A 24,601-nucleotide genomic window follows, 5' to 3' on the forward strand; every position below is an offset into this window, starting at 1 on the left:
TGCATGTTTTTTCTAAACAAAAATAGAAAATCTTGAGTAACTCTAGAGACTAGAAAATCCTATAGGATTGGCAAATATTAATGTATATGAACTCTGCAGGGATGGAGGGAGGAGGATGAAACGAGAGGATAATTTATGTGAGATGGAAAGGTATCTCATTTTACAAAGACAGTGTGAGCTTTCTGTTGTGATTGATTTCAGCTATTGCTCATTGCTCTTGGATGGAAAAGGTTTTAGATGGGATGTTATGCTGTCAAAAGTCAATAATATTCAACAGAGAATGAAGAACATAATAAATATTGTGATGTTATTGCCGGTGGCACGCCTCTTTGCTTAATTTACTATGTTAACTTACCAAACTGAATATCAAATAAAACAGCATTTCCAAAAGAATGGATGTTTGGCTGCAACTGGTGGATCAAGTGCTATACTTGTGTAGCACTATAGTAAACTGCTTTCACTTTTAGCGGTTTAGCTACTTTCCTTGGTGGGCTCTTACCACCTATAAGCTCTCTTTCCCAGGGGCAAGCCCTCGCACGAAGTGGAGGCAGGGTGTAGTGCAACTGTAACTCGGTGCAGTAACACAATGATGGGCGCCAGTGGTTTTGTTTTGCTTAAACACGGAACTAGATTTATTGAACAGTATAGCATCATTCACAATAGAATATAGAACCTAGATTAACACAGCAGCACAAAGGAGACATATACTCACAGCAGAGAGTAAATTAACAGCAGGTATGGATCAATCAGTCGATAGAAACTCTTAGTGCTCTTAGGAGAAACCTATTATCCCTAATCTCAACACTTTAGTCCCTCTCTGGGTTAGTAATACCCGGGGATCTTAATCCCACTAATCTCCCTGGTGGAGCCTTGAGCTGCTCAACTATTTAACCTTTCTGTCACTCCTAGAGTGATCTATAACAGAGTATAACTAACACTTACTAAGTACTAAGATGAGTTCCACCACTCCCAACCTCTGCTGCAGACAGAGGGAGGATTCAGCAGCAATGGACTCCAGACCGCATGGCTCCTAACCCTTTTATACTCTGGCACAGCACCACTCAGGTCACTGTGTGAATTGCAGGGGTTACATAAGCACAGGAGCACAGTACTCCTCCCAACTGTGTTTTAGGACCCATTTAGGTCTCCAAATAGCTAGGGATGTGCCTGTCAAAAAAGTATAAGGGTGTCTAAGATTTTCACATTCCTACATTCTCCCCCTGGTGAATTCCTTCCGTCCCGGCAAGGAACCTTCAAAGAATCAATACTGAAATTATAGCAGTTAAGGCACATCATGCAAGAAACCTTTTCAAAAAAACACATTGCATTACTATACCATTACCTTATAACCTCTTCGGGGTAACTCTCCTGAGTAACCCAGGTACAATGGCATAACTGAAAGAGAACATATCAATAGCACAGTCTCATTCATGAACCAGTAAATTTTTCACCTGCAAAAGAAACACAAGAAATACTACATTTCAAACACATCAGTATTCTAGTCCATCAATATAGTCGAACCCACAGTCCTCTTTCAAATGCACTTAGGAGGATAAAAGGAAAAATTGAAGGAATCTACCCAAGGGGCAGGTATTAACTAAGACAGTCCATAGGCCTAACTCCAACTGGAGTGAATGGAAGAAAAATCCTTTTATAGTTCCATCTCTAACAACATACAGGCATCATATGTACCAATCTGGCATGAGCATCGATTAGACTCATCACAGCTGGGGAAGGACCAAAATATCCAGGTACCCCATAAGTGGGCCTACCCACAGTGTCATAAGTAAATAGGGAAGGAGGCCTCCTAACCCGATCACCTCTTCTCAATGGTTCAGGGTTAGGCCCCCTGCACCCCACTGGGTCAGGGGCTAGATATCCTGGAGAATGCGGCTGGAAGGGAGGAGCATCAATATCTAACTCACCACCTTGAAGTATATCATCACTTCCTTCATCAAGTGCAAGCATTTCTCCACTTTCAGTAGTAGATGGAACTTCTTCTTCTCTTACACCATCATTTGGAACCAAACCATCGTCCTCCTCCACTTCGGAATTAGTAGTCATCTGAGGAACCTGAGGAACAGGCAGCAAATGGTTTCGGTGCCAAGCTTTGACTCTTCCATCCGTACCCTGAATCCGATACACCGGAACACTGGGTAGCTTGGCTACTACCTCAAATAATTCCTTCCTCCATCGATCTGCCAGCTTATGCTTTGCACTGGGACCTAAGTTACGTAAAAGCACTTTATCTCCAGGCTTCAATTCACGGTACCGTACTTTAGCATCAAACCGACGTTTATTCCCAGCATTGACCTTTGCAGCATTTTCCTCAGCCAGGCAATAAGCTTCCTTCAAGCTATTCCGAAGACGATTCACATATTGATAGTGCTCCCTACATCCAATTCCATCAGTAGAAACCCCCAGCTGTACATCTATGGGCAGTCGTGCTTCCCTTCCGAACATAAGGAAATAGGGCGAAAACCCAGTGGACTCATGCCGGGTACAATTATAGGCATGAACAAGGGCACTTACATGACGACTCCAAAAGGGTTTTTCTGTGACCGAAAGAGTACCCAACATGTCCAACAGGGTTCGATTGAACCTCTCAGGAAGAGCATCTCCTTCAGGATGATAAGGAGTCGTGCGACTCTTAGCCACATTTAACAGGTCTAGTAGTTCCTTTATCAACCGACTCTCGAAATCTCTTCCCTGATCAGAGTGAAGTCGATTGGGTAAACCATAATGGACAAAGAACTTCTCCCATAACACCTTAGCCACAGTAGCGGCCTTCTGATCTTTTGTGGGATAGGCTTGGGCATATCTAGTATAATGATCAGTCACAACTAATATGTTTCCAATCCCACTAGAGTCTTTGTCAATACACAGGAAATCCATACAGACTAAATCCAACGGCCCAGTGCTCTTTAAGTGTTCCATAGGAGCAGCCCGAGTGGGTAAAGACTTTCTTTGCAAACAAGGGACACAACGCCTGCAGTACTCGACCACCATCTCTCTCATTCGGGGCCAGAAGAACCGATCACGAATCAGTCCAAAAGTCTTTTCCACCCCTAGATGACCATGTTGATCATGTAAGCTCCTCAATACCATTCGCCGATAAACTTGAGGTAACACCAACTGCCTCCTCTCCGGGTGATCATGAAACAACTGAATCCGATAGAGACTCCCATCAATAAACTTTAGCTTGTCCCATTCTTTCAAGAATATCCGACTATCTTTAGGTATAGTCTTTCTCATAAGCTCGGGATCCTTTCTGGCGACAGCCTCTCGGACATACCGAACCACTGGGTCTCTCTTTTGTTCCCGAATCATATCACCATTACTTAGTTGAAGACTCTGGGATACTCCTAACGTCGTAGGATATGCGTACATAGAAGGAATGCAATCTTCTTTTCCTCCCAAGGAATCCACCAACCGCAATTCGGAAAAAGCCACTTGACCATTCTTCATAGCTGCAGTAGCACAGTGAGCAGCTACTGACAAACTAGGTAATTCCTCCCATTCATCCTCTTCCATACAAGGAGGTAAACCAGGACGTCTGGATAAGGCATCAGCACCTACATTTTTAGGACCAGGCTTGTACTTCAGAGAGAACTGATAATTGGATAAAGCGGCCAACCACCGATGCCCAGCAGCATCCAACTTAGCAGTGGTTAAGATATAAGTCAATGGATTATTGTCTGTCCTTACCTCAAACTTAACCCCATAGAGATAATCATGCAGTTTGTCAGTAATTACCCATTTCAACGCCAAAAACTCCAATTTGTGCACTGGGTAATTCTTTTCGGCTGGGTTAAGACTTCGGCTAACATAGGCAACAGGCTTCAGACCCTCCGGGTATTCTTGATGAAGAATGCCGCCCAATCCTTCATAACTGGCATCAACATGCAAAACATACGGTTTCTGAGGATCAGCATAAGCTAGGACAGGAGCCTCCGTGAGTCTTTTCTTTAGAGTTAAGAAAGCTTCCTCACAATCTGTAGACCACCGACCTTTAAGGGGGGGCTGGACAGAATTGGTCTGCTTGGAAGCACTCCCTGCCAACAAGCCATTCAAGGGATGAGCAAGTCTGGAATATCCCTCTACAAATCTCCGATAATATCCACAAAATCCCAAGAAGGATCTAAGTTCAGTCAAATTGGTTGGCCTTGGCCAATCTCGGACAGCTGCCACTTTCTCGGGGTCAGTAGCAATGCCTTCTGCAGACACAATATGTCCCACAAACTTCACCACCTTACGAGCGAACTTGCATTTATCAACAGAAAGCTTCAAACCCTCCTGCCGCAGGCGATCCAAAACATTAAACAACCTGGTATCGTGTTCTTCCAAAGTAGAGCCAAACACAATTATATCATCCAAGTAGACTATGCAATGCCTGGGAGTCAAATCACCCAACACCTTCTCCATGAGACGCTGAAAGGTGGCAGGGGCCCCACTTATACCTTGAGGCATGCGGGTGAACTCATAGAACCCCAAAGGACAGATAAAAGCAGTCTTCTCTTGGTCATCCCTACTCATGGGAATTTGATAATACCCCGAACGTAAGTCCATCACAGAGAACCATGCACTACCATGTAATGCATCCAGTGCTTCATCAATACGGGGTAGCGTATACTGATCTGGGACAGTGCGTCTATTTAATGTTCGGTAATCCACACATAGGCGAACACTACCATTTTTCTTTCGTACGATCACAATTGGTGATGCATATGGACTGCGTGATTCAACGATTATTCGTTGATCCTTCATCTTGTCCAAATACTTCCGAACATCTTCCAGATCACGAGGAGGGATGCGCCTGGACCTCTCTCGGAAAGGGGTGTCATCACTCAATCTGATACTATGTTCAGCACGTTTAGCGCAACCCACATCCATCTCATCTACGGAGAAAACATCCCGGTACAGCAATAACTTCTGCTCAAGCATATGACGGTGTTCCATCGGATCATCAGCCTCCTCCAACTTGAAATTAAGTTTAATGTCCTCTTTCCCCCCAGGAACTGAGCAGGAATTAACACTCTCCACCGGGTAGCAATGCCCAACCGTATACCAGGCAGGGATGGTAACGGTATAAGAGGTAATGTTTTTAACTGTGACCACATCGGTACGAGGGCATTTACGCCGGTAATCTTTCCTCTCAGGAACTATCTCCCAACCATTTCGGACAGCTTCGTGCGGGTCAGTCTCCAGCAAAAAGTAACTGCCAGGGGTAGTAGACACAATTTCCACATACACTCGTAGGTTCCGTACTCCCCCTGGTGGAATTTCCACCGGATACCAAGGGTTTCCTATACAACCCCCAGGGGACTCGGGAGCGAAAGTTTGGCAAATTGCTTGCAACTCTGGAGATACGGGCAACACGGTTAATGGGGTTCCCTCCCGGGGTTGAAGGAATCGTAGGAACGCCTCCTCAACAGCTTTCACATTGGAGCCAACAATGACTGGAGCCGCTCCCTTACCTCCTGGTGGGGGACTCACATAAGCAACCACAGTGATGGGGGGATCGTTGTCTCCTACAAGTCCGGGGATGTACAGTTGTACTTCCACACAGCCATCCATGTATGTAGGGCCCGTCCCCACACCAAACACCGGTACAGGACCCACTGTTTGCAAGGGAAGGTGACTGAGGTGTTGAAGGTAAAACGGACGATGTATAATGGTCAATTGGGAACCCGTATCAAATAGTGCTGTGGTCGGGACACCATTCACAAGCAGGCTGAAAGTACACCGTCGTCCTACCCCAGGGAGGTTTAAAGGTTTCAAACCCTTCTGCTTGCCCTTTCGCTTCAAAGGTAACTGACCCCCTTTACTGTGGAATTCACCCGAGCCAACTGACGGGTAACACTGGTACACTCTATGGCCCTGATGTCCACATCGAAAGCAGTCTAACTGGGCAGTAGCACTAAAAGTCTTGGCTAGTGAAGCCCTCCTAGGCCGCAGGGACGAATCTTGGGTCTTCCTAAGGGCTCCCTCTAGTTCCTTCTGAGCAGAGGGAAGACTCCCAGTTGTCACCTTCTTACTATGAGCGGACACTCTCTCGAGTTCAGCTTCCCTTTCTTTTACTACACCCATGATGGCACCCATTTCGGGCGGGGTACCCTGCCGATACATAATGCGCAGCTCCATGGCTATGGGATGGCTTGCCTGCAGTCCCTGTAGAAGTTGGGTGCGTCGCATCTCATCAACCTCAGCAACAGAGATAACTTCCTTGTGAACTAATGTCCATAGCTTGCTTTGTAACCTACGCACAAAGGTGGACACAAGCTCTCCCTCCTCTTGATACAAGCTTCTGAACATATGGAGCAGATTATGCGGATTGTCACAAGCCCCATATACTTCCTCGAGTGCTTTCAGACAATCTCTAACAGAAGCTTTTAAGTGAGCCTTGCAAAATAGTTTAACCACCTGACTGGCAGGAGGGCGCAGATTTTCGGTTAACCGGATCCGTTTATCCCCCTCAGGGCATGGACATTCTTCTATCATCTGCACTGCAGCCTCCTGCCACTCTTCAAAACCCTGCTCTCCTTCAGGGACAGGGAGAGTTCCCGAAAAAACCTTCAGCTTCGGGTATTTTGTCCCAGCAATGACAAGAGTAGGCAGCATCGTCCCTGCACTTGAGCTAAGGGCCTCTACTTTTCCCGGGGAATCCAATCCACTAACCACTGTGGCGGGATCGAGAGGTTCCGTCTTTACCTCCAGCGCAAGTGGCAGGGATGTTGCAGACCCAGCATATACAACAGGGCAACCAAGGGGATAAGTTCCCACCGGGTAAACAGTATACGGTCCTTCATCATCCCCTAGCTCCCTGGGGCCACAGTACAGTCTCGCCCGGTACCCCAGGACTCTCGACTCCATTTCCGTCACGAGTCGGATGCCCTTTAACCTCACATGGTAAATGAGGGTAGGATGCATGAGCTTTACGCTGCAGCCGGTGGGAACTCGATCCACTGCAAAGGCACAGCGGGGGTTAACTTGCTCTGCTTCCGCCCACGCGTGCACCTCTTGGGGACGAAGTAGCGGCATGATGACCTACAATGTTCCCACTTGGAAGAGTAGGCCCAGTTCCAACAACTTATCAGCGAAGGTAAAAACCACAAAATCCTCCTTCCGCACTCGCAGCGCCTGTCACACTAGGCTGCGGTGCGGAATTACAGTTAACCCCTTCCGAGCCCCACGTTGGGCGCCAAAATGTAGCGCTATAGTAAACTGCTTTCACTTTTAGCGGTTTAGCTACTTTCCTTGGTGGGCTCTTACCACCTATAAGCTCTCTTTCCCAGGGGCAAGCCCTCGCACGAAGTGGAGGCAGGGTGTAGTGCAACTGTAACTCGGTGCAGTAACACAATGATGGGCGCCAGTGGTTTTGTTTTGCTTAAACACGGAACTAGATTTATTGAACAGTATAGCATCATTCACAATAGAATATAGAACCTAGATTAACACAGCAGCACAAAGGAGACATATACTCACAGCAGAGAGTAAATTAACAGCAGGTATGGATCAATCAGTCGATAGAAACTCTTAGTGCTCTTAGGAGAAACCTATTATCCCTAATCTCAACACTTTAGTCCCTCTCTGGGTTAGTAATACCCGGGGATCTTAATCCCACTAATCTCCCTGGTGGAGCCTTGAGCTGCTCAACTATTTAACCTTTCTGTCACTCCTAGAGTGATCTATAACAGAGTATAACTAACACTTACTAAGTACTAAGATGAGTTCCACCACTCCCAACCTCTGCTGCAGACAGAGGGAGGATTCAGCAGCAATGGACTCCAGACCGCATGGCTCCTAACCCTTTTATACTCTGGCACAGCACCACTCAGGTCACTGTGTGAATTGCAGGGGTTACATAAGCACAGGAGCACAGTACTCCTCCCAACTGTGTTTTAGGACCCATTTAGGTCTCCAAATAGCTAGGGATGTGCCTGTCAAAAAAGTATAAGGGTGTCTAAGATTTTCACATTCCTACACTTGGATTCACTGATGTTACTGTTAAACAAAAGCATTGTAGTTCTCCAGGGCCATCTGATGATTTAAGTATTGGAGCTCAATCAACAACTTCACAGGTAAAGAATGAAAGCCCAACTCATACAGTCAAGTGGGTTACATGGCAGAAATATGAAACTGTAATTCCATTTTGCTAATGATCCAGTACATGCTCTATATCAGGTAATTAAAGTTTTTTTGTCTAATCATGTTTAGTGCAATCCAATACATGTACCTGTAAGATCTTGGAGGCCTATTTATCAAAATTCTAATTTATGAAGGTTTGAGTTTTTTTAATTTGCATAAACTTGAAATTTGACTATACTTCAGTGTGTGCTTATTTACTGTATTAAAAAATTCAAATCTATAAAATGTGATTGACTAAAACCATGTAAATAAACTTGAATGCATCAAATTCATATTTTACTCATCATTTTTTCTTTCAAGAAATCTCTTAAAGCGCACTTCTTTTGAGAAGCCTACCCTCACTTTGCTTAACTACCAAATACAACACCACATACAGTACCACATTTCTCACCCATTTAATTCAATCTTGCCCACTCCCACACCTTGTGTATTACTCCCTTCCCTTTAGAGCGTATGCTCTTTTGCATAGGGCCTTCCTCACCTTTTGTACCGGTATTGATTGTGATGTATGTGACCCCATATGTTCTATGTATATAATTCATGTGATTTAGTTGTATAATCACATTTACTTTACAGTGCTACGCAATATGTTGGCGCTATATAAATACATGTTAATAATAATAATTTTCAATGGATCTACAAACTAAAAAAAAATGTAAACGTTTGCAAAATGCAAAAATCAATTCCCACTTTCCACTAATTTCTACATGAACTCACAAGCCTTTAGATGCCATTTTATATTAAAGTTATTGAATTTTTTGCACTTATGAAATAACGAACATTTGAGTTTTGGAAACCCTATTTTTAATTAGTGCCCAGCAATACTTACCAAAGGCAAATCTCCGACATGCAGTTGTTTCAGTCTATAGGTTGAAGTACTGGTTTCATTTGTAATTAGCATATGGAATCATGCAGCCTCCAGGCAGCAATAATCCATTATATTATCCAAATGGAATATAGTGCTATCTAAATTAAATATGTAAATAATGAAATTCTGCTAACATCTAACAGAAAACCCACCTCAATTGAGGCATTATGGGCATTTTAGTTTCAGCTGAGCTAAATACCATAATCTGCGAATCACATTGGTCATAAATTTCACATCCAGAAATAATGTTTGTCTCCTTATGAAACATATCTATGTTTTTTATAATGTATAAAAATCAATGACATAAAACTACAAGTAAGTTACTACACAAATACAATATACACATAACAGCCCTACACATACGGTACAACACTCTGATCATGGCAGGAGAGTCATGAATAAAGACAGGAGACAGTTGGGAGGCATGGGGGGGAGATCAGGATGCCCCACAGGGTAGTACAAAAAAGAAATAGAGTATAGTTGAAGATGGCACAGTAACGAGCAGACTTTGTTAGTATGACAGACCATAGAAACGATAGAGGTGAAGTGGCAAGAAGAGGGTCATTGGATAGGAGGACAAGGGGTGAGGGGGAACATAGTGACATGCTCATCATACATTCCACAAGAAATTATGTCAATGAAGAAGGCCATCCTTCTCAGCAACCTCTTGAATTAATATGTTAGCAGTCCAAAGACAGGCAATGGGACCACAAATTCACCTTTTAAAAAAGAAAAGAGGATTTGTGAGTATCCTGTTTAAAGGGACAGTACCCTAAAGAGCACTGAAGATAAACAGACTGTTTATTAAGGGACATTAAAGGACTTTTTAATTAGCTAGACAGATTGCGCTAACAAGTTAGATAGTGAGGCCCTATTGCCACCGGTTAGGAGTGCTGCATGTACTAGTTGGCCATTTATGTTAGATAAACCATTATTCAGTTTAACCAATACTGTGTGTGTGTTAGTACTGTATTCCTAGTGGGGCCACTCATAGGTACATTCCCAGATCCCACTAGGTGGAGGCACTGTGTTAGTAAGTACCAGGTACCCAGTCTCTCCCCATACCACTGCGAAGTTTCTCAGGTTTGTCCCGTGCCATCAGGTAAGCGCCACACGTGGAGTGTAACACAGACAAAGGGGTGTCAAAAGGGTTACACTACTTAAAATGTTAAAATTGTATTTTAGGTTAGTGAACAAGGAGTGACCAAATGGACAACTGATGTTTTGTAAAACTAAATTCATTTAGTGATGTATAAAAATTTGCAAAGCACACTGAAGTCAATGGGCATTTTTTGCTGCAATATTTTTGCATAAAATAAATTGTGGTCAACGGGCATTTTCAAGCGACATTTTTTCTTGGTAGAATTTTGCTACCTTGGCAAAAATGCAGAATTTTGCCCCAAATGTATGCCTGGTGGTTAATAAAAAGCAAAATGTCACGGCCGGCACCCGATACCAGAACAAATGCCAAGCACCCTGGTCTCGGCTCGGCTTCGCCAGTAGTGTGACCACCGTTGGGCTTCGGGAGGAGCCCTCAGCTTACTTGGGTGCCAACCTGGACTTAACGAGGGGTGCAAGGCGAGATGTTCTGGCTGGCGAAGGGGCACAGCTGTTTAGCAGAGTCTTTAGGCCGAAGGTCACGGTACAAAAGGTCAAGGCAAGCGGATGGTCAGACAGGCTGGATCGAGGCAGGTGGATATCAGAATCATCAGGAAGGCAAAGGGTCAAAACCAGGTAATCAATCAGATGGGTTGAGGCAGAATCGGAGTCCAATAACAGGCAGAGGTCAAACCAGAATGTCAAACAGGAGGATTAAGCAGAGTCAAGGTCGGTTTCAGGCAAGGGTCAGGTTCCAGAGATCAGAATAGTCAAACAGGCAGGCAAGGGTCAAAACAGATATTCAGGATCAGATTCAAACAACAGCTAATAGCACCAGGAACAAATCCTATCACAGGCAATGACAAATTGAGGGAATGCCCCTTTAATACTTTTGAAATTGGCCGTCCCCCCCACTAGACCAACAGGGTGAGACGTTACACAAAAGTACTCATGAGTACAGGATAATCACCTACCAGATAAGATTTGTAGCAACAACAACTAAATCGGTCAACTGAATCATCTTCATCGACACTCAGCCTTACTCATCCCATCAAATCCTGATCAAGATAACACACTAGATCAAAATTAAACCCTGCCTTCAGACAGACAGAAAGTATGTTTTTCACTAAACTAATAAAGTTAAGTTAAATAAAGTTAGGTTAAGTTAGAAAAAAATGTTACAAATTAAAATTTCAAGTGAGAAATCTTCTCAAATCTTCTTTATTGTTTAAACCTTTACCTCCGATGCAACATGTTAAGATTAACAAAGGTCCAGGGCCAGATGGTATTCATCCCAGGGTAATTAGCGAGCTTAGCTCTGTGATTGCCAAACCTCTTTACTTAATTTTTCAGGATTCATTGAGATCTGGCATAGTGCCGAGAGACTGGCGAATTGCTAATGTGGTGCCTCTATTCAAAAAAGGATCCCGTTCTCAGCCTCAAAGCTATAGGCCAGTTAGTCTGACGTCAGTGGTAGGAAAGCTTTTCGAAGGGTTAATAAAGGATAAGATACTGGACTCAGTGATGGCTGATTCAGTTAATGCCTTTAAGAATGGCTTGGATGATTTTTTGGACAGACATAATATCAAAGGCTATTCTGATACTAAGCTCTATAGTTAGTATAGGTATGGGTATATAGAATTTAATTAAAAGTAGGGATGGGTGTATGTATGGATGCTGGGTTTTCATTTGGAGGGGTTGAACTTGATGGACTTGATGGACTTTTTTCAACCCAATTTAACTATGTAATATGGAAAAGTGTCCAAGTTACAAGGGAAAGAAATAATTTCTGCTGCTAAAAATGTGATTTATTAAAATGTATTCTCAAAATACATGACTTTTCTTTAAATAGTGACTGCAACAAGTTAAGCTCCCGCACACCCTAATACAAGGAACAATATACCTGGTACCTGGTGCTCAAAAGGCAGAGGCTCAGCCACCTCACAGGAACAGTTAAATAAAGAAATCCTAAATATATGTGATATTCTATTAAAAGATATCTTTCATTTTATATTAAAGAGATACAGAACTACATTACATTATAGGGTATTCTATATATGCTATAGAATAAAAGGTTGAAATCTAACCATTGTTATATTGCTATATTAAGTAGAGATTTTGGGTATTCATATGGCATTTATGACCCTATTCCCAACTTCTATGTGAAAAACAATGTTAGAGGAACAATGTCTGAGAAACAATGTCTGAAAACTGTTGGCTTCTTCTCATTTTTACTACGTGCCCACTTGTTCCAAACTTCTCTGCAATGCTAATCCTTGTCTAATCAAATCTTGCTCTTGTCATCCCCATTCTGAAAAAACCCTCTCTTGATCCCTCCAATCTTGATAACCTCTGACCTTACTCTCTGCTACCTTTCATCTCTAAACTACTTGAGCACCTAGTTTACAACTGACTAACACCATTCCTCTCTGACTATAACCTTCTGAACCCCTTACAATCTGGTTTTAGGCAACAACACTGCACTGAAACTGCCCTAACCGACTAACTAATGACCTTCTAACAGCAAAAGCCAACAAACACTTCTAACTACTGATACTTTTTGATCTCTCAGCTTGATTTGACACTGAATCATCCTCTCCTCCTCCAATCCCTCCATTCGCTTGACTTTCATGACATTGCCCTGTCCCAGTTCTCTTCTTACCTTACTATTCGTTCAATGTCTCCTACAAAAGTGTATCTTCTTCTCCCCTACCTCTTTATGTTGGGGTTCCTCATGTCTCTTTCCTGGGCCCCTTATTATTTTCTCTCTATACTTCCTCCCTTGGAAAACTAATCAACTCCTATGGTTTCCAATACTACCTCTATGCTGACCATAATAAGATCTACCAAACACAGTAATTTCTGCTCTAAATGTAGGTCACCAGTTTCTTCTTCATCTACAATACTGGGGAACCATTACTCCATCATAACCCCTGGGTTGAGCATTAAACAAGGCAACAGCTCTTTTAACAATGAATCTCTCTTTTCCCTATGCTAATTACCACTTAATTCTTTACAAAAATCAGCTGTGAGTGTGCTTAAAGGAAGCTATTCAAACTTTTCAAACACCTCATAGTATGTAAGGGTTAACGTTTTTGCATTAGCATTAATCACACTATAATTAACACATTAAGGGGGTTATTAACTAAATGCAAAAGAATCTATTTGTTTTATTAAAACAAAGTTGGCCATGAATTGAACTCATCAATAATTCTTCTTGAAAAAGTCTTTGCCTCTCGACTTGACTTGATACTTGACATCGTATTATCCAACTCAGAAACGTAACTAGAGGGGGGCGGGCCCTGGCGCAGGACGCACAGCCGGGCCCCCCGCCCCCCTCCATACACCCGGAACTGGCCGGGAATATGCGGCGCAAAGCAGCGCGCGGACTGCCGGGGGGCCCTGAGGGGGTGCGGGCCCCGGCCCGCACCCCCTGCTCCCCCGGTAGTTCCGCCACTGATCCAACTCAGATCACAATGTCAAGAAACAACTTCAGGGACATCTGTCATTGACTTCTACATGACCTTGACACGTTTGAGATGGAGTATTTTCACAAGTCAATTTTGAAACGATCATCAATTTTTATACGCGAGACTCTTTTGTCCAAATGCATTATAGTCAATGGCCGTCCAAATGATTTTGAGCAACAATTTCGACGAGGGACAATTTTTTTGTCGCAGTTTAGCAAAAACATTCGCAGTCACCAAAATCCAGAAATTAACCGTGAATCCATGCCTGGTGAATATAGAAGGTTTTTTTTAATTACCTGGGGGCAGGTACATGCTGTGATTTCTGTGCATTCATGCAAATTCTTGTGTTTCTTCATCTAAATCAACCACGTGTGCCTGCACCGGGGCCAACATAATTGCCTGGGTACAGGCAGAACAGGATGCTAATACCATGAGTATGTTATGCACAAGTCCTATTCACTGAACCCATGTTGAACAAGGGGATATACAGTCATTGGTACATCAGTTTACAAGTATAAAATGTAATGTGTATGTTATTTTGATTAAGGGATTCTAAACATTTCTCATTTCATTTTTTGCTGGCTTGTATATGGTGCATAAGTATAAGCATGATGTATATTTTTTATCGAATGAATTACATTACTCTTTATGTTACTGACCAAATATTTTTACATCTTGTATATGAATAGTGACAACCTTTCTTTCCATGGTTTTGGAATTTCAAGTTTTAATTTATCACGGCTTACACCGTGCTGTAAAGTAATGTAAATCTGATAGGAAATTTTTCTCAGACTTGAATTAACATTTACAGTGGAATACATTCCCTCAAGAATTTCAAGTGTTGATGTCACTTTTTGTCTTTTTTCTATTTGACAGTTTCTCAGCAGAATTGGGAGGAATATTAGAAACATAACTGGTACTTTGCCAAGACTGTCAAATGAGTAGCACTTCTACATTCTCAACTCTGTCTCATTAAAACTGCATTATAATTTAGTCTCAACTTGGTCTCTGTGCTTCATAAGTCATTGCCTGCTCATTACATGCAGTGCGGAAGATTCCATTTATGCAAACCCAATAGCTAGGATTTTAAAATAAATAAATAAGGAAAGCAGGCAGGAGAAATGAAATTAGCTCATTTTATACTGTATCTCTTCTGATCTTCCCTACTTTACTATGATTTCCATGCATAACAGTGTGTATTGGAAATATTGTGTTTGCAGCATTTTTTATTTCCTTTCATAACTTTCAGATCAACATATTTGTATAAAAGATAACTGCCAACCAAACAGCAAAGATTATGATATCAATATCAGTTCTATTTAAGCAGGCTTCCCAGATTGCATATAATGTGGTTGGATAGAATATTTTACTCATTCCCCTGCTATTATCAATTCTTATTCTCATTTATTCTATAATTATACTTTATATACAGCCAACAAGTAATGCAATGCTTTACTGAGTACAACAACTCCCTATGACAAACAAGCTTTAGGATCAATTTGATCAGGAGCTGGTTAAACTGCCTCTATGGTTTGAAGTTTGGGAGGAAAACATCTGAACATTCAGCTTACCGAGGACCTGGAAGATGGATGCCGCAAATCAGGAAGTAGTGTTCTGGTTATTATGTGAGCCATCTAGTCACTCCATAGATTTCATTTTTGGACTAACTATATTATAAACATTTTTTATTTTGCACAGCCTATTTCCCAGTTTTTATTTTTATACTGAACAATTCCTTAAGATGAGGGCTCTCTGTTGGGAGCTCATTAGGGATAGGCTGCACCTGACGGTTAATGCAGAGCAGCTGAGTATAATTAACTGTACTAGGGATAGACATAGGAACTTCAGAACAGGGTAAGCCTATATCTCTAACCTGCCTGAATAGTGAAGAGATAAGGCAACAGTCTACAAGACACCGGGTTCAAACCCAGCAGAGGCATGATATCTTACAATTATATACTGGTAATCTATTTACCTAATAACTACTATGTGCAGATATTTAATTTTCCATGTTTTGCTCAAAAAACCATAGACATTCCATTATTACAACTTACTTAAAAAGTAGGCTCAGCCCAAGCCCTTTAAATGGACTATACACATATGCTAAAACCATTTAATCACCGTGAAATTTTCTTTAGAAAACCCCTATTAGACCTGAAATAACTTTGGCTCTAAAGGAACATTTCCGTATTATCAAATAAATATAATCAAAATATCCACCTATAAACTAGGGGTTGCAATTCGATTCTCAACTATTTTGACAAGTTCTCCACATTTTATATGTACTATTTATTTTCAGTTTTTATATATATATCACAAAGCTCAACTGCAAAACATATTCTTTTAAATCCATATTGTCCTTTTAAGACAAGCAGAATCTTCATTTCTGATCTATGGCTTCCAAGCCTGTAATTCCCCAGTTGTGTTTTTTTCCCTTTATAAACAAAGAATAACATATGTTTCCTGTCAGATCTGTGAAATTCAGCCTAAGGTATGATTCTTGACAGTTAAAAATACTGGCTTGAATGCAATATAGTATTAATGTTAGTTCATGATCTACACATATTGACACAAATAAAATTTGTTTAACAAAAATAGCAAGAGAGAGATCACAGTTTGTATTCTGATGCCTTTTGGCTTTTGCAAATCCATTTATTTAAATACTAGAAAATAATCCATCATGCAAAGCAATGAAACTTACTTCAGTTCTAAAAATGTTGTTTCCTGTGATATTTTATTTCAAACAGTCAAAGTCAAAATAAGTTGTTTTTTCAAGAATAGGAAAAAATAAAATATGCTGTTTGCATACATATTCAATCTACAAACTATAATTTTTTTATGTTTGTAGTTTTACCATTTGTCTGCAAGAGAATTTGAAGCATGGGCCTTCAGCTTGACAATGATAAAAAATATAGAAACAAAGAAATAATGGAGTGGTCGTAGAACAAAAAGGTGAATGACCTGCAATGTCCTACAATGGCCCATTTAAAGTAAACAGCTTATTCACATTATTTTAAATTTTCTTAACATTTCTTTTCTAACATGAAACAATGTCAAATTAATACAGGGTGGAAGAGAACAGTTGCCATCCTCTCAGACATCTGGTACCTCTTTGTATTAATTGTGACATTGTGGGGCACATTTACTAAGCTCGAGTGAAGGATTCGAAGTAAAAAAACGTTGAATTTCAAAGTTTTTCTTGGGCACTTCGACCATCGAATAGGCTACTTCGACCTGCGACTTCAACTTCGAAACGAACAATTAGAACTAAAAAACGTTCGACTATTCGACCATTCGATAGTTGAAATACTGTCTCTTTAAAAAAAACTTCGACTACCAACTTCGGCACTTTAAACCTATCAAGCTACAATGTTAGCCTATGAGGACCTTCCCCATAAGCTTTCTAAGCTTTTTTTGGTCGAAGGAAAATCCTTCGATCGATTCGAAGGATTTAATCGTTCTAAATGATTTTTCCTTCGATCGAAGTATTTGCGATAAATCCTTCGACTTCGATATTCAAAGTCGAAGGATTTTACTTCGATGGTCGAATATCGAGGGTAAATTAACCCTCGATATTCGACCCTTAGTAAATGTGCCCCTGTGTGTTTGGTATTAACTAAAATAACTACACAGCCTCTTCTAATAAAAATTGGCCTTTTCAGAAAATGGATGGGAAAGTATAGCATGAAGAGTGCCCAGGAAAGGAAGATAATAGTATGTAAGTTAAAATCTTACATTTTACTTGCTGAACTCTATTGTCAATACGTACTGGGATGTACCAAGCTACTCTTTAAATAATAGGAGCGCAATAGTCTCAAAACTGAAACTTGTTATAGGGAATGCCTAATTAGAATTTGTAAATTGTTTATTTTTTTAATGTATGATTATTAATGAAGAGACATGAATATAAAAAAACTGCAGTGGCTTTGTGTTCTATTTATCATTTTCAATTGATGTGCTTGAAAAAGTCCTTTAAATTTTGCCTAGAACAACTTCCATTGACTTCTACATGAATTTGCCAGCTTTATAGGCTGAATTCTTACATTTCAGTTTTTGGCCATTTTTTTATGGGCAGGCCTAGTGCTTTTTTCATAGTTAAAATGAAACCTTTTACTTCCAATGGGAAAAAAAGCAGAAAGTCAAAAATGCCAGTAGAACAGTGGGTGGGATTGGTCTTTTAAATATTTGGAAGGGTCCTTCGGATGAGAGCAGGGAGGAGGAACAAACATAACAGACAGAGAAAATATTAGTAGTTACTGAACTAGTGATGGATGATGGCCTTAAAATGCATATTTGTTCAATTGTATAGTTCAGAAATATTTTTTTCTGTGCTTTTATTATTGTAATACTAGTAGCTCATTAACTTATACCTATACAAGTGGTTAAAGTTTTTACTAGTAATAGCTCTTTGCTGATACACCTCTGCAGAACAACTTTAAATGTAAAATAATGCCAATACCCCTTTTTTAACATCTACAATTTAAAAAAGTGATGCTCATCCTCCAGAAATTGATGGTTTGATATTAGGTACAGGTAGTAGTTATTTCATTTTTTCTTTATTTGGCAGGATTAATTTTTTAGCTTTTTTTTATATTTCCTTGAAAATTATATATAATATCTCTAGTGTCTAATTGAATTCACTTTAAACTGATCATCTTTTTCAAGTTGTACAAGATAATGCCTGACTTTAAGGCACTACTAAATATTCATGGTTACACCTCTGGGAAATGTGTTTCAGAAATTCTAATGTGATGCAATTTAGGAGATGGAACGAAAATAAGAATTCTATTAAAAAATGTATTTAAAATAAGTAAAATGTAGTTAGAATTCACATAGTATTATAAGCCTACATTTTTTACAGTATTGCCAACCTTTAATTCTTTAGTTTCTCAAGGAGGGTTCTTGGTCAGCTGATTTGGTCCTAATGTCAGCTGGGAGGGGAAGCTGTTTCCCTATTTTGGGTTAAAGTATTTTTACTGGCAGTTCAGATGTAATTTAAAAGGATAGCATATATGTGTTAAGTCTCTTTTGGTCTACCAACTTGCTGGAAGAAGTGGTGTGGTGATGGAAAGCCAGGAACAGAGGAAAGTTCCAGTACTAGAAGTAAGTGCAGCAGCTCACTGCAGGAGTGAGAGACTGAATCCGGGTAGTTATTAGAGCAGTCACAGGCTCCAACAATGAAGTTGGTAGGGGTTAGTACCCTGTGGTGTTAATGCTACCAGTATAGGGACTCAAGTGGACAGGCTCAGGAATAGACATCTCACATATGCAGTGGTCCCCCCCTTATGTCTCCATATTTTTCACATACAAAATGGACCCCCATTACGTCTCCACATTTTTCACATAAGCAATAGTCACCCCTTAAGTCTCAACATTATTTACATATGCAATGGACCAAACTCACATATTGACTTTTTTCACACTATGGTCCTCCCCAAAGCAGATACCTGGTTGGGTTAAAAGGGCGAAAACCTGTAAGAAGAAAGCTGGCCAAATACAGTTTCGTTCAGCAAGAGTAGATTCCAACCACCATTTTTTTCAGCAAGACCCCCCGCTGACAAGTTTCTGCCACAAGCAGAATTCAAACTCATGACCATCAACACCCTGGGCAAATGCCTTAACCACTTGACCATATGGAAGGCTACCCTTACTAGGGTTTCTAGGGAGTGTATTGACTCGGTTGGATCGAGGATTGTCTACCAGTGCCACTTGTCAATTTAAATGCACAAAGGGACATTCAGTTATAATAGTTATTCAGAGCCTGACTGGCAGTTGAAATCCTGGGTGCAACTTTGCCGAATTATTGGAGGGTATGCACAAGCCGCCCTTCTATGCTGGACCATCTCTGTCCTTTTCTTCAATCTCCATTAACCAGTAGCCTAAGTTAAAATCTGGAGCAGAAGAGAGAATGCACTCATATGAAACAAAGCTTTTTGAAACACTCTTAATTTCCCATAATCCATGCTTGCTGGCTTAGGTACAGGGTAAATGTAATATTTTAACTGCCACAGTGCTCACAGGGAAAACCATGGCAATCAAAACACCTTTGGTTGTCTTTCATCTGAATGGTGCCCACTGCTGAAATTCACATTTGGGTGTTATCTGCCTTCTACACCAATGTCTGGTATAGACAGCTAAAGGTAACTAAAAGTGTTTTGACTGCTGTATTCTTACCTGACCAGGCAGTGAAAATGCCAAAGCTTCCATTTGATGCTCCACCTCATATATAGCTCCCCACTCTGCACTGATCGACATGAACATGCGCCTTTAGTCTAACCGCTACATATACCTTTTCTTCCAACAGGTAAGTGAGCTTGAGTTTGGAATGGCTTTTCGGTAGACTCAGCAGCCCATTTACAGGCCCAGGGGCCCATTTACAATTGAAAAACAGCGGCCAATCATGCATTTGCCCAAATGCACAGATTGCCAATCCAGGCTTGGGTAAGAGGCCAGATGGGGAACCCCCCAAAATTATATACCTGGGTGGGTTAAAAGGGGCAAGCCCTGTAAGAAGAAAGTTGTCCAATTACAGTTTTGTTCAGCAAGAGTAAATGCCAACCACCATTTTTTTCAGCAAGACCCCATGCCTTCCATCACAAGATGGCAACCTTGGACCCCATCAACTTCCTTCAATTCAGGCAGTGCTCTTTCCCCATGAGGCCTCCCTTACTAGGGTTTCTAGGGAGCATATTGACTCAGTTAGACGGAAGATTTAGTCAATTTAAATGCACAAAGGAACATTCGGTAGTAATAGTCATCCAGAGCCTGACCAAGCATACTTAGACTCTGTGGCGCAACAGTCAAGGTGGCTGCTTCATGGCTGCAGAGTTGCTAGGGTGGGGACCTTGCCGATTCATTTGAGGGTATGCACAAGCCACCCTTCAATGCTGGATCATCTCTGCCCTTTTCTTCAAGCTCCATTAACCAATTGTGACAAGGGCAAAGCAACGCCTTCCTGTCTGCTCTGTTACACATGTGTCCAATCACATGTGTTTCAAGCCCAAAGACCCCCGAGTTTGAGCCCCATTTGACATCCTTCGATGTTGGATGCCAGGGCATCTGCCACGGGCTCTAATTTTGTAAGTCTACATTAATGAGTAACTGATTCTTTAGGTTCGGTAAACTGCTACAGCTGCCTTTGCTTATTGGCTTTCCAAATATTTTTATATATTAAGTTTTGTACAATTAAATAAGGCTTCCTACATACTAATAAATATTACCAACTAAAAAATTAAATACTTGTTGGTTCAGAAATACAATTTTCTATTGTGGAGTGAATTATTTGCAGTGGAATGTAAATGTATTGTAGATTTTAAAAATAAAAACTACACCATAAAAATCATGACAGAATGGGCCGGTGAGACACCAGGACCAACCTGGTGGACCCTTGTGGGCCTCGCTGGTCCAGATCTGCATTCACCTGGCCCAGATCCACTTGCACACCATGATCTCCCCTGCCCCTACCGAAGCAAGAAAAGCAGGTAGAGGAGGGCTGCTAGCATTGAAAGGCCCTGAAGTAGGCCCTGAAGTTGGCAGAGGTCAGAGTCGGAGGCCCAGAGTGGGTGTGTGGGCCCCTGATGTGGCAGCCCAGTGGGTCTGGACCCCCCCAGACCAACACTGATTGTTTTGCTACCAAAATGGATTCATATAGCTTAGTTACCATCAAGTACAAAGTACTGTTTTATTATTACAGAGAAAAAATAAATCAATTTGAAAAATCTAAATAATTTGATTAAAATGAACTATGGGAGATTTGTAATCTGGTTACAGGTCCCTGTACCTATTTCTGTTCTATAAATTGTACTATAGTAGTATAAATAGCAATTACAAAGCCACAGCAGTGATGTGTGAATCTGTCCTCTTTCGCTTCACATAAAAATTTACAATACAGCAAACTCATTAAAGTCTATGGGCAACTTTATTATTGTGACTATTTTGTAACAAAATAAATTAAGAGTCTATTGTTGTTTTCTTGTGCCACATTTTTTACACTTTTGGCCTACCAATAAAACATTTGCTTCAAATTGCATTGGAGTCAATTCGAAGGCAAAATAACATGCATTTTTCACTCAATATACTACTACACACATGCCCTACATTGTAAAAGGACCCTATCCACTATTCTAACTGCATTTTCAATAGAAAAAACAGGCTCCCATGATGCCAATTTCTCAATGTCTGTGATTTTTGACATTACCTATAGTGGACTGGTATCTACTACTGCAAATAGTATCTATGTTGCTGTTTAACCAAAAAGTACATCTATGGTTTATATATCAATAGCCTACAAAAACACAGGAGCAACTAATAAACCCAACCAGATAATATATGGGTGGTCAAACCTCAATTTCTCAAATCCCATTGGTTAACATGAAAGATGAGGGGAGGTCAATATTACGTGCTCAATTTATTGTGTTTGCGCATCTTGCACAATACATCTTTTTTGTAGGGTGAAACTGACCATGTTGAATTTTTTTGACCCAGTTTTGCAGAACTTGACGTGAAACCATACATGTTGAAAATAATTTGCTCACCACTAGCTGTAGCAAAGCATTTGTTCAAAATATTGGGTGTTTTTAATTTTAAGATACTGAAGATTTTTCTTCCACGTAAAGAGTTACGACTCCTCTTTCTTCTTCACTCTTATGTATTTTAGAAATTAATTATTTGTTGAATACTACATAAGATGTTCTTTGCTTACTGAATTTTTGTCTTTTTTAATTATAGATAATCACTAGAATAATTATATACATTGATGGCAGAGTAAAATATCATCATGGATTAGAAAACCAAGTAATGACAATAAATACATTGGAGAAGAAAGAACAATTTATGACATGGACCCCTGCTATGTTGACACAACCTTGGTGTATCTAACAAATAAATGCAAAGTATACATGATTATATCCAATAGACACGTTTAACATTCATGATCGCAGAATTATTAGCCACTCATCCGATTAATTGAGGATGTCTAGTTATAGATGCAAATTACAAAAAGCATTGATTTTGTTTAATCAATCTGGCCTGCACTGAAGTTATAGGGATTGTTCAGTCACTAGAAAAGAGATTACTAATTGTAAAATAATCTCCAACTAATGGATAAGGGATCATTTGATGGGTTGATCCTCTAAAGAAAAAATATTGATTGAAAGAGAGCAGAAATATTTTATGGAATAACGTGATAATTTATGTCAAGTGAAATCAGCACTGAAATGAACTCACTCTAAATGCTTGTGCTCACTTATAAGATGACTGTATATGACCAACAATTGATTCTTTGATAGTAGCATAATTACAAGCAATCTTTCCATGCTCTGCATGTGTCACACAAATGGGACAAAGGTTGTCATTTTTATTTATTTGGTAAACAAAGTAGTGAGTATAATGTTGCTCACTAAAAGCAACTCATAGCAACCAATAAGATGCTTGCTTTCAAATAGTGAACCAGTAGATGCTATCTTTTGATTGAATTGGTTTCTATTCTTGATTAGACCTTTACCAAACTTTGCACCTTTTATTATGTGATCCACAAAGAACCCCAAAAAGGCATTATCATGAATATTTTGTTGTATATATAATATTTAATAAATCAGTTTCAAGTTGTTTAATAGTTTTTAATCACAATTAACAGGCACTGGATTAATAAGTCAGAAATTTATGGTACACTTCCACAATGGTGAATATTTTCTATCAAGTAGTCTGCTTTCCATTTCACTTACTAAGCCCTCCAAGAAGATTTGTATCAAACTTAAGGATGGGGGATGATGGCAAGAATGATGAATGCTCTGTTATTTAGTTGCTGAAAAATACATTTAAGTTTGTTAAGTGACAAAAACTGAATTAATTTCACTTTGGATTTATTAAAGTCAAAATGTGTTACTTGAGCAAGAGATAAACCCCAACCTAATACATAAATTAGTTTATCAGTGAGGGATTTTGTCAATAAATTAAAGACTTCTTGTCTTTCTATTGACTGTGTTTGTTGACTGGTAACAAAGGATTTCATTCTTCTATTTACTTTTTTCTCTTGCCACTCTTTTGTTGCTTATTCTTAAATCCTCTCTTTCCCTTTCACAAGAAAAGTAGTTTACTGAAGAATTGCTGTCAGTGGTGTTGAAACCACTTTTCCCTTAAAACACCCAAAGGATATGAAATACTATGGTAGTGTCACGTTCGGCACCCTATATCCAGAACAAGTGCTAGGCTCCCTGGTCTCGGCTCTTGCTTCTTTAACAGCCGCCTTTCACCTTGGGAGGAGCCCTTGGCTAATTGGATGCTGCCAGGTCTTACTGGGAGAGGAGCAAAGCGACAGGTTCTGGACTAGCAAAGGGGCACGATCATCTCACCAAGGATACTGGATGGAAGAACACAACTTGGAAGGCAAGCCAGACAACACAGAGTGGAAAAGGCAGGCTGGGCCAGCACAAGCAGAGTTAGAATAGTCAGACAGGCCGGAATCAGGATTGGAGAGCGTAGAATAGTCAGACAGGCCGGAATCAGGATTGGAGAATGTAGAATAAACAGGCAGGCAAGGGTCAGGATACAGAGTTTAGAATAGTCAGGCAAGTCAAGGGTCAATAACCAGAGGAATCACTAAAGAATAGCACCAGGAACAAACTAATTGAACCTAACAATGGGCAATGTTACAAATATGGATATCCCTTTAAATAGTTTAAATCTCGCGCCCGTGTGCAATGACGTCATCACGCTGGTGCATAAAACCCGGAAGTGTGTGCCGCGCGCGCCATAGGGAAGCCGCCACAGGAGGAATAAAGCAGCATCAGCAGTCGTCCCTGCCGGAGGCACAGCGGGGGACCCCGTGGCCCACTAGACCACCAGGGTCATTTAGTATTGTTGTGTGGGAGCCAGGTTCATTTGAATTCCTTTTGCATAAGTCAATTATAATTAGAATATGAATTTGATGTATTTGAGTTTTTTATAGTTTAATTCCATGAAGTTTTTTTTTTTATAAATAAGCAAACATTCAAGCTTACTAAAATTTTGAGTTTATTAA

At 40.5% G+C, this 24,601-nt stretch overlaps 1 protein-coding gene across 1 annotated transcript; it reads right to left on the reverse strand.

Moving 5' to 3' along the window:
• Positions 1–390: 390 nt before the first annotated feature.
• Positions 391–7,041, reverse strand: LOC121400938. The gene has a single exon (XM_041585043.1). The coding sequence runs from the start codon at positions 7,039–7,041 to the stop codon at positions 1,666–1,668; it is 5,376 nt and encodes a 1,791-aa protein (XP_041440977.1). The 3' UTR covers positions 391–1,665.
• Positions 7,042–24,601: the final 17,560 nt, after the last annotated feature.

Source organism: Xenopus laevis, chromosome 1L (assembly GCF_017654675.1).
Source record: "Xenopus laevis strain J_2021 chromosome 1L, Xenopus_laevis_v10.1, whole genome shotgun sequence".
Classification (NCBI taxonomy): Eukaryota; Metazoa; Chordata; class Amphibia; order Anura; family Pipidae; genus Xenopus; species Xenopus laevis.

Excerpts from the sequence above, each read along its gene's own strand:
- LOC121400938 (XM_041585043.1), bottom strand. The coding sequence starts at position 7,041 with ATGCCGCTACTTCGTCCCCAAGAGGTGCACGCGTGGGCGGAAGCAGAG.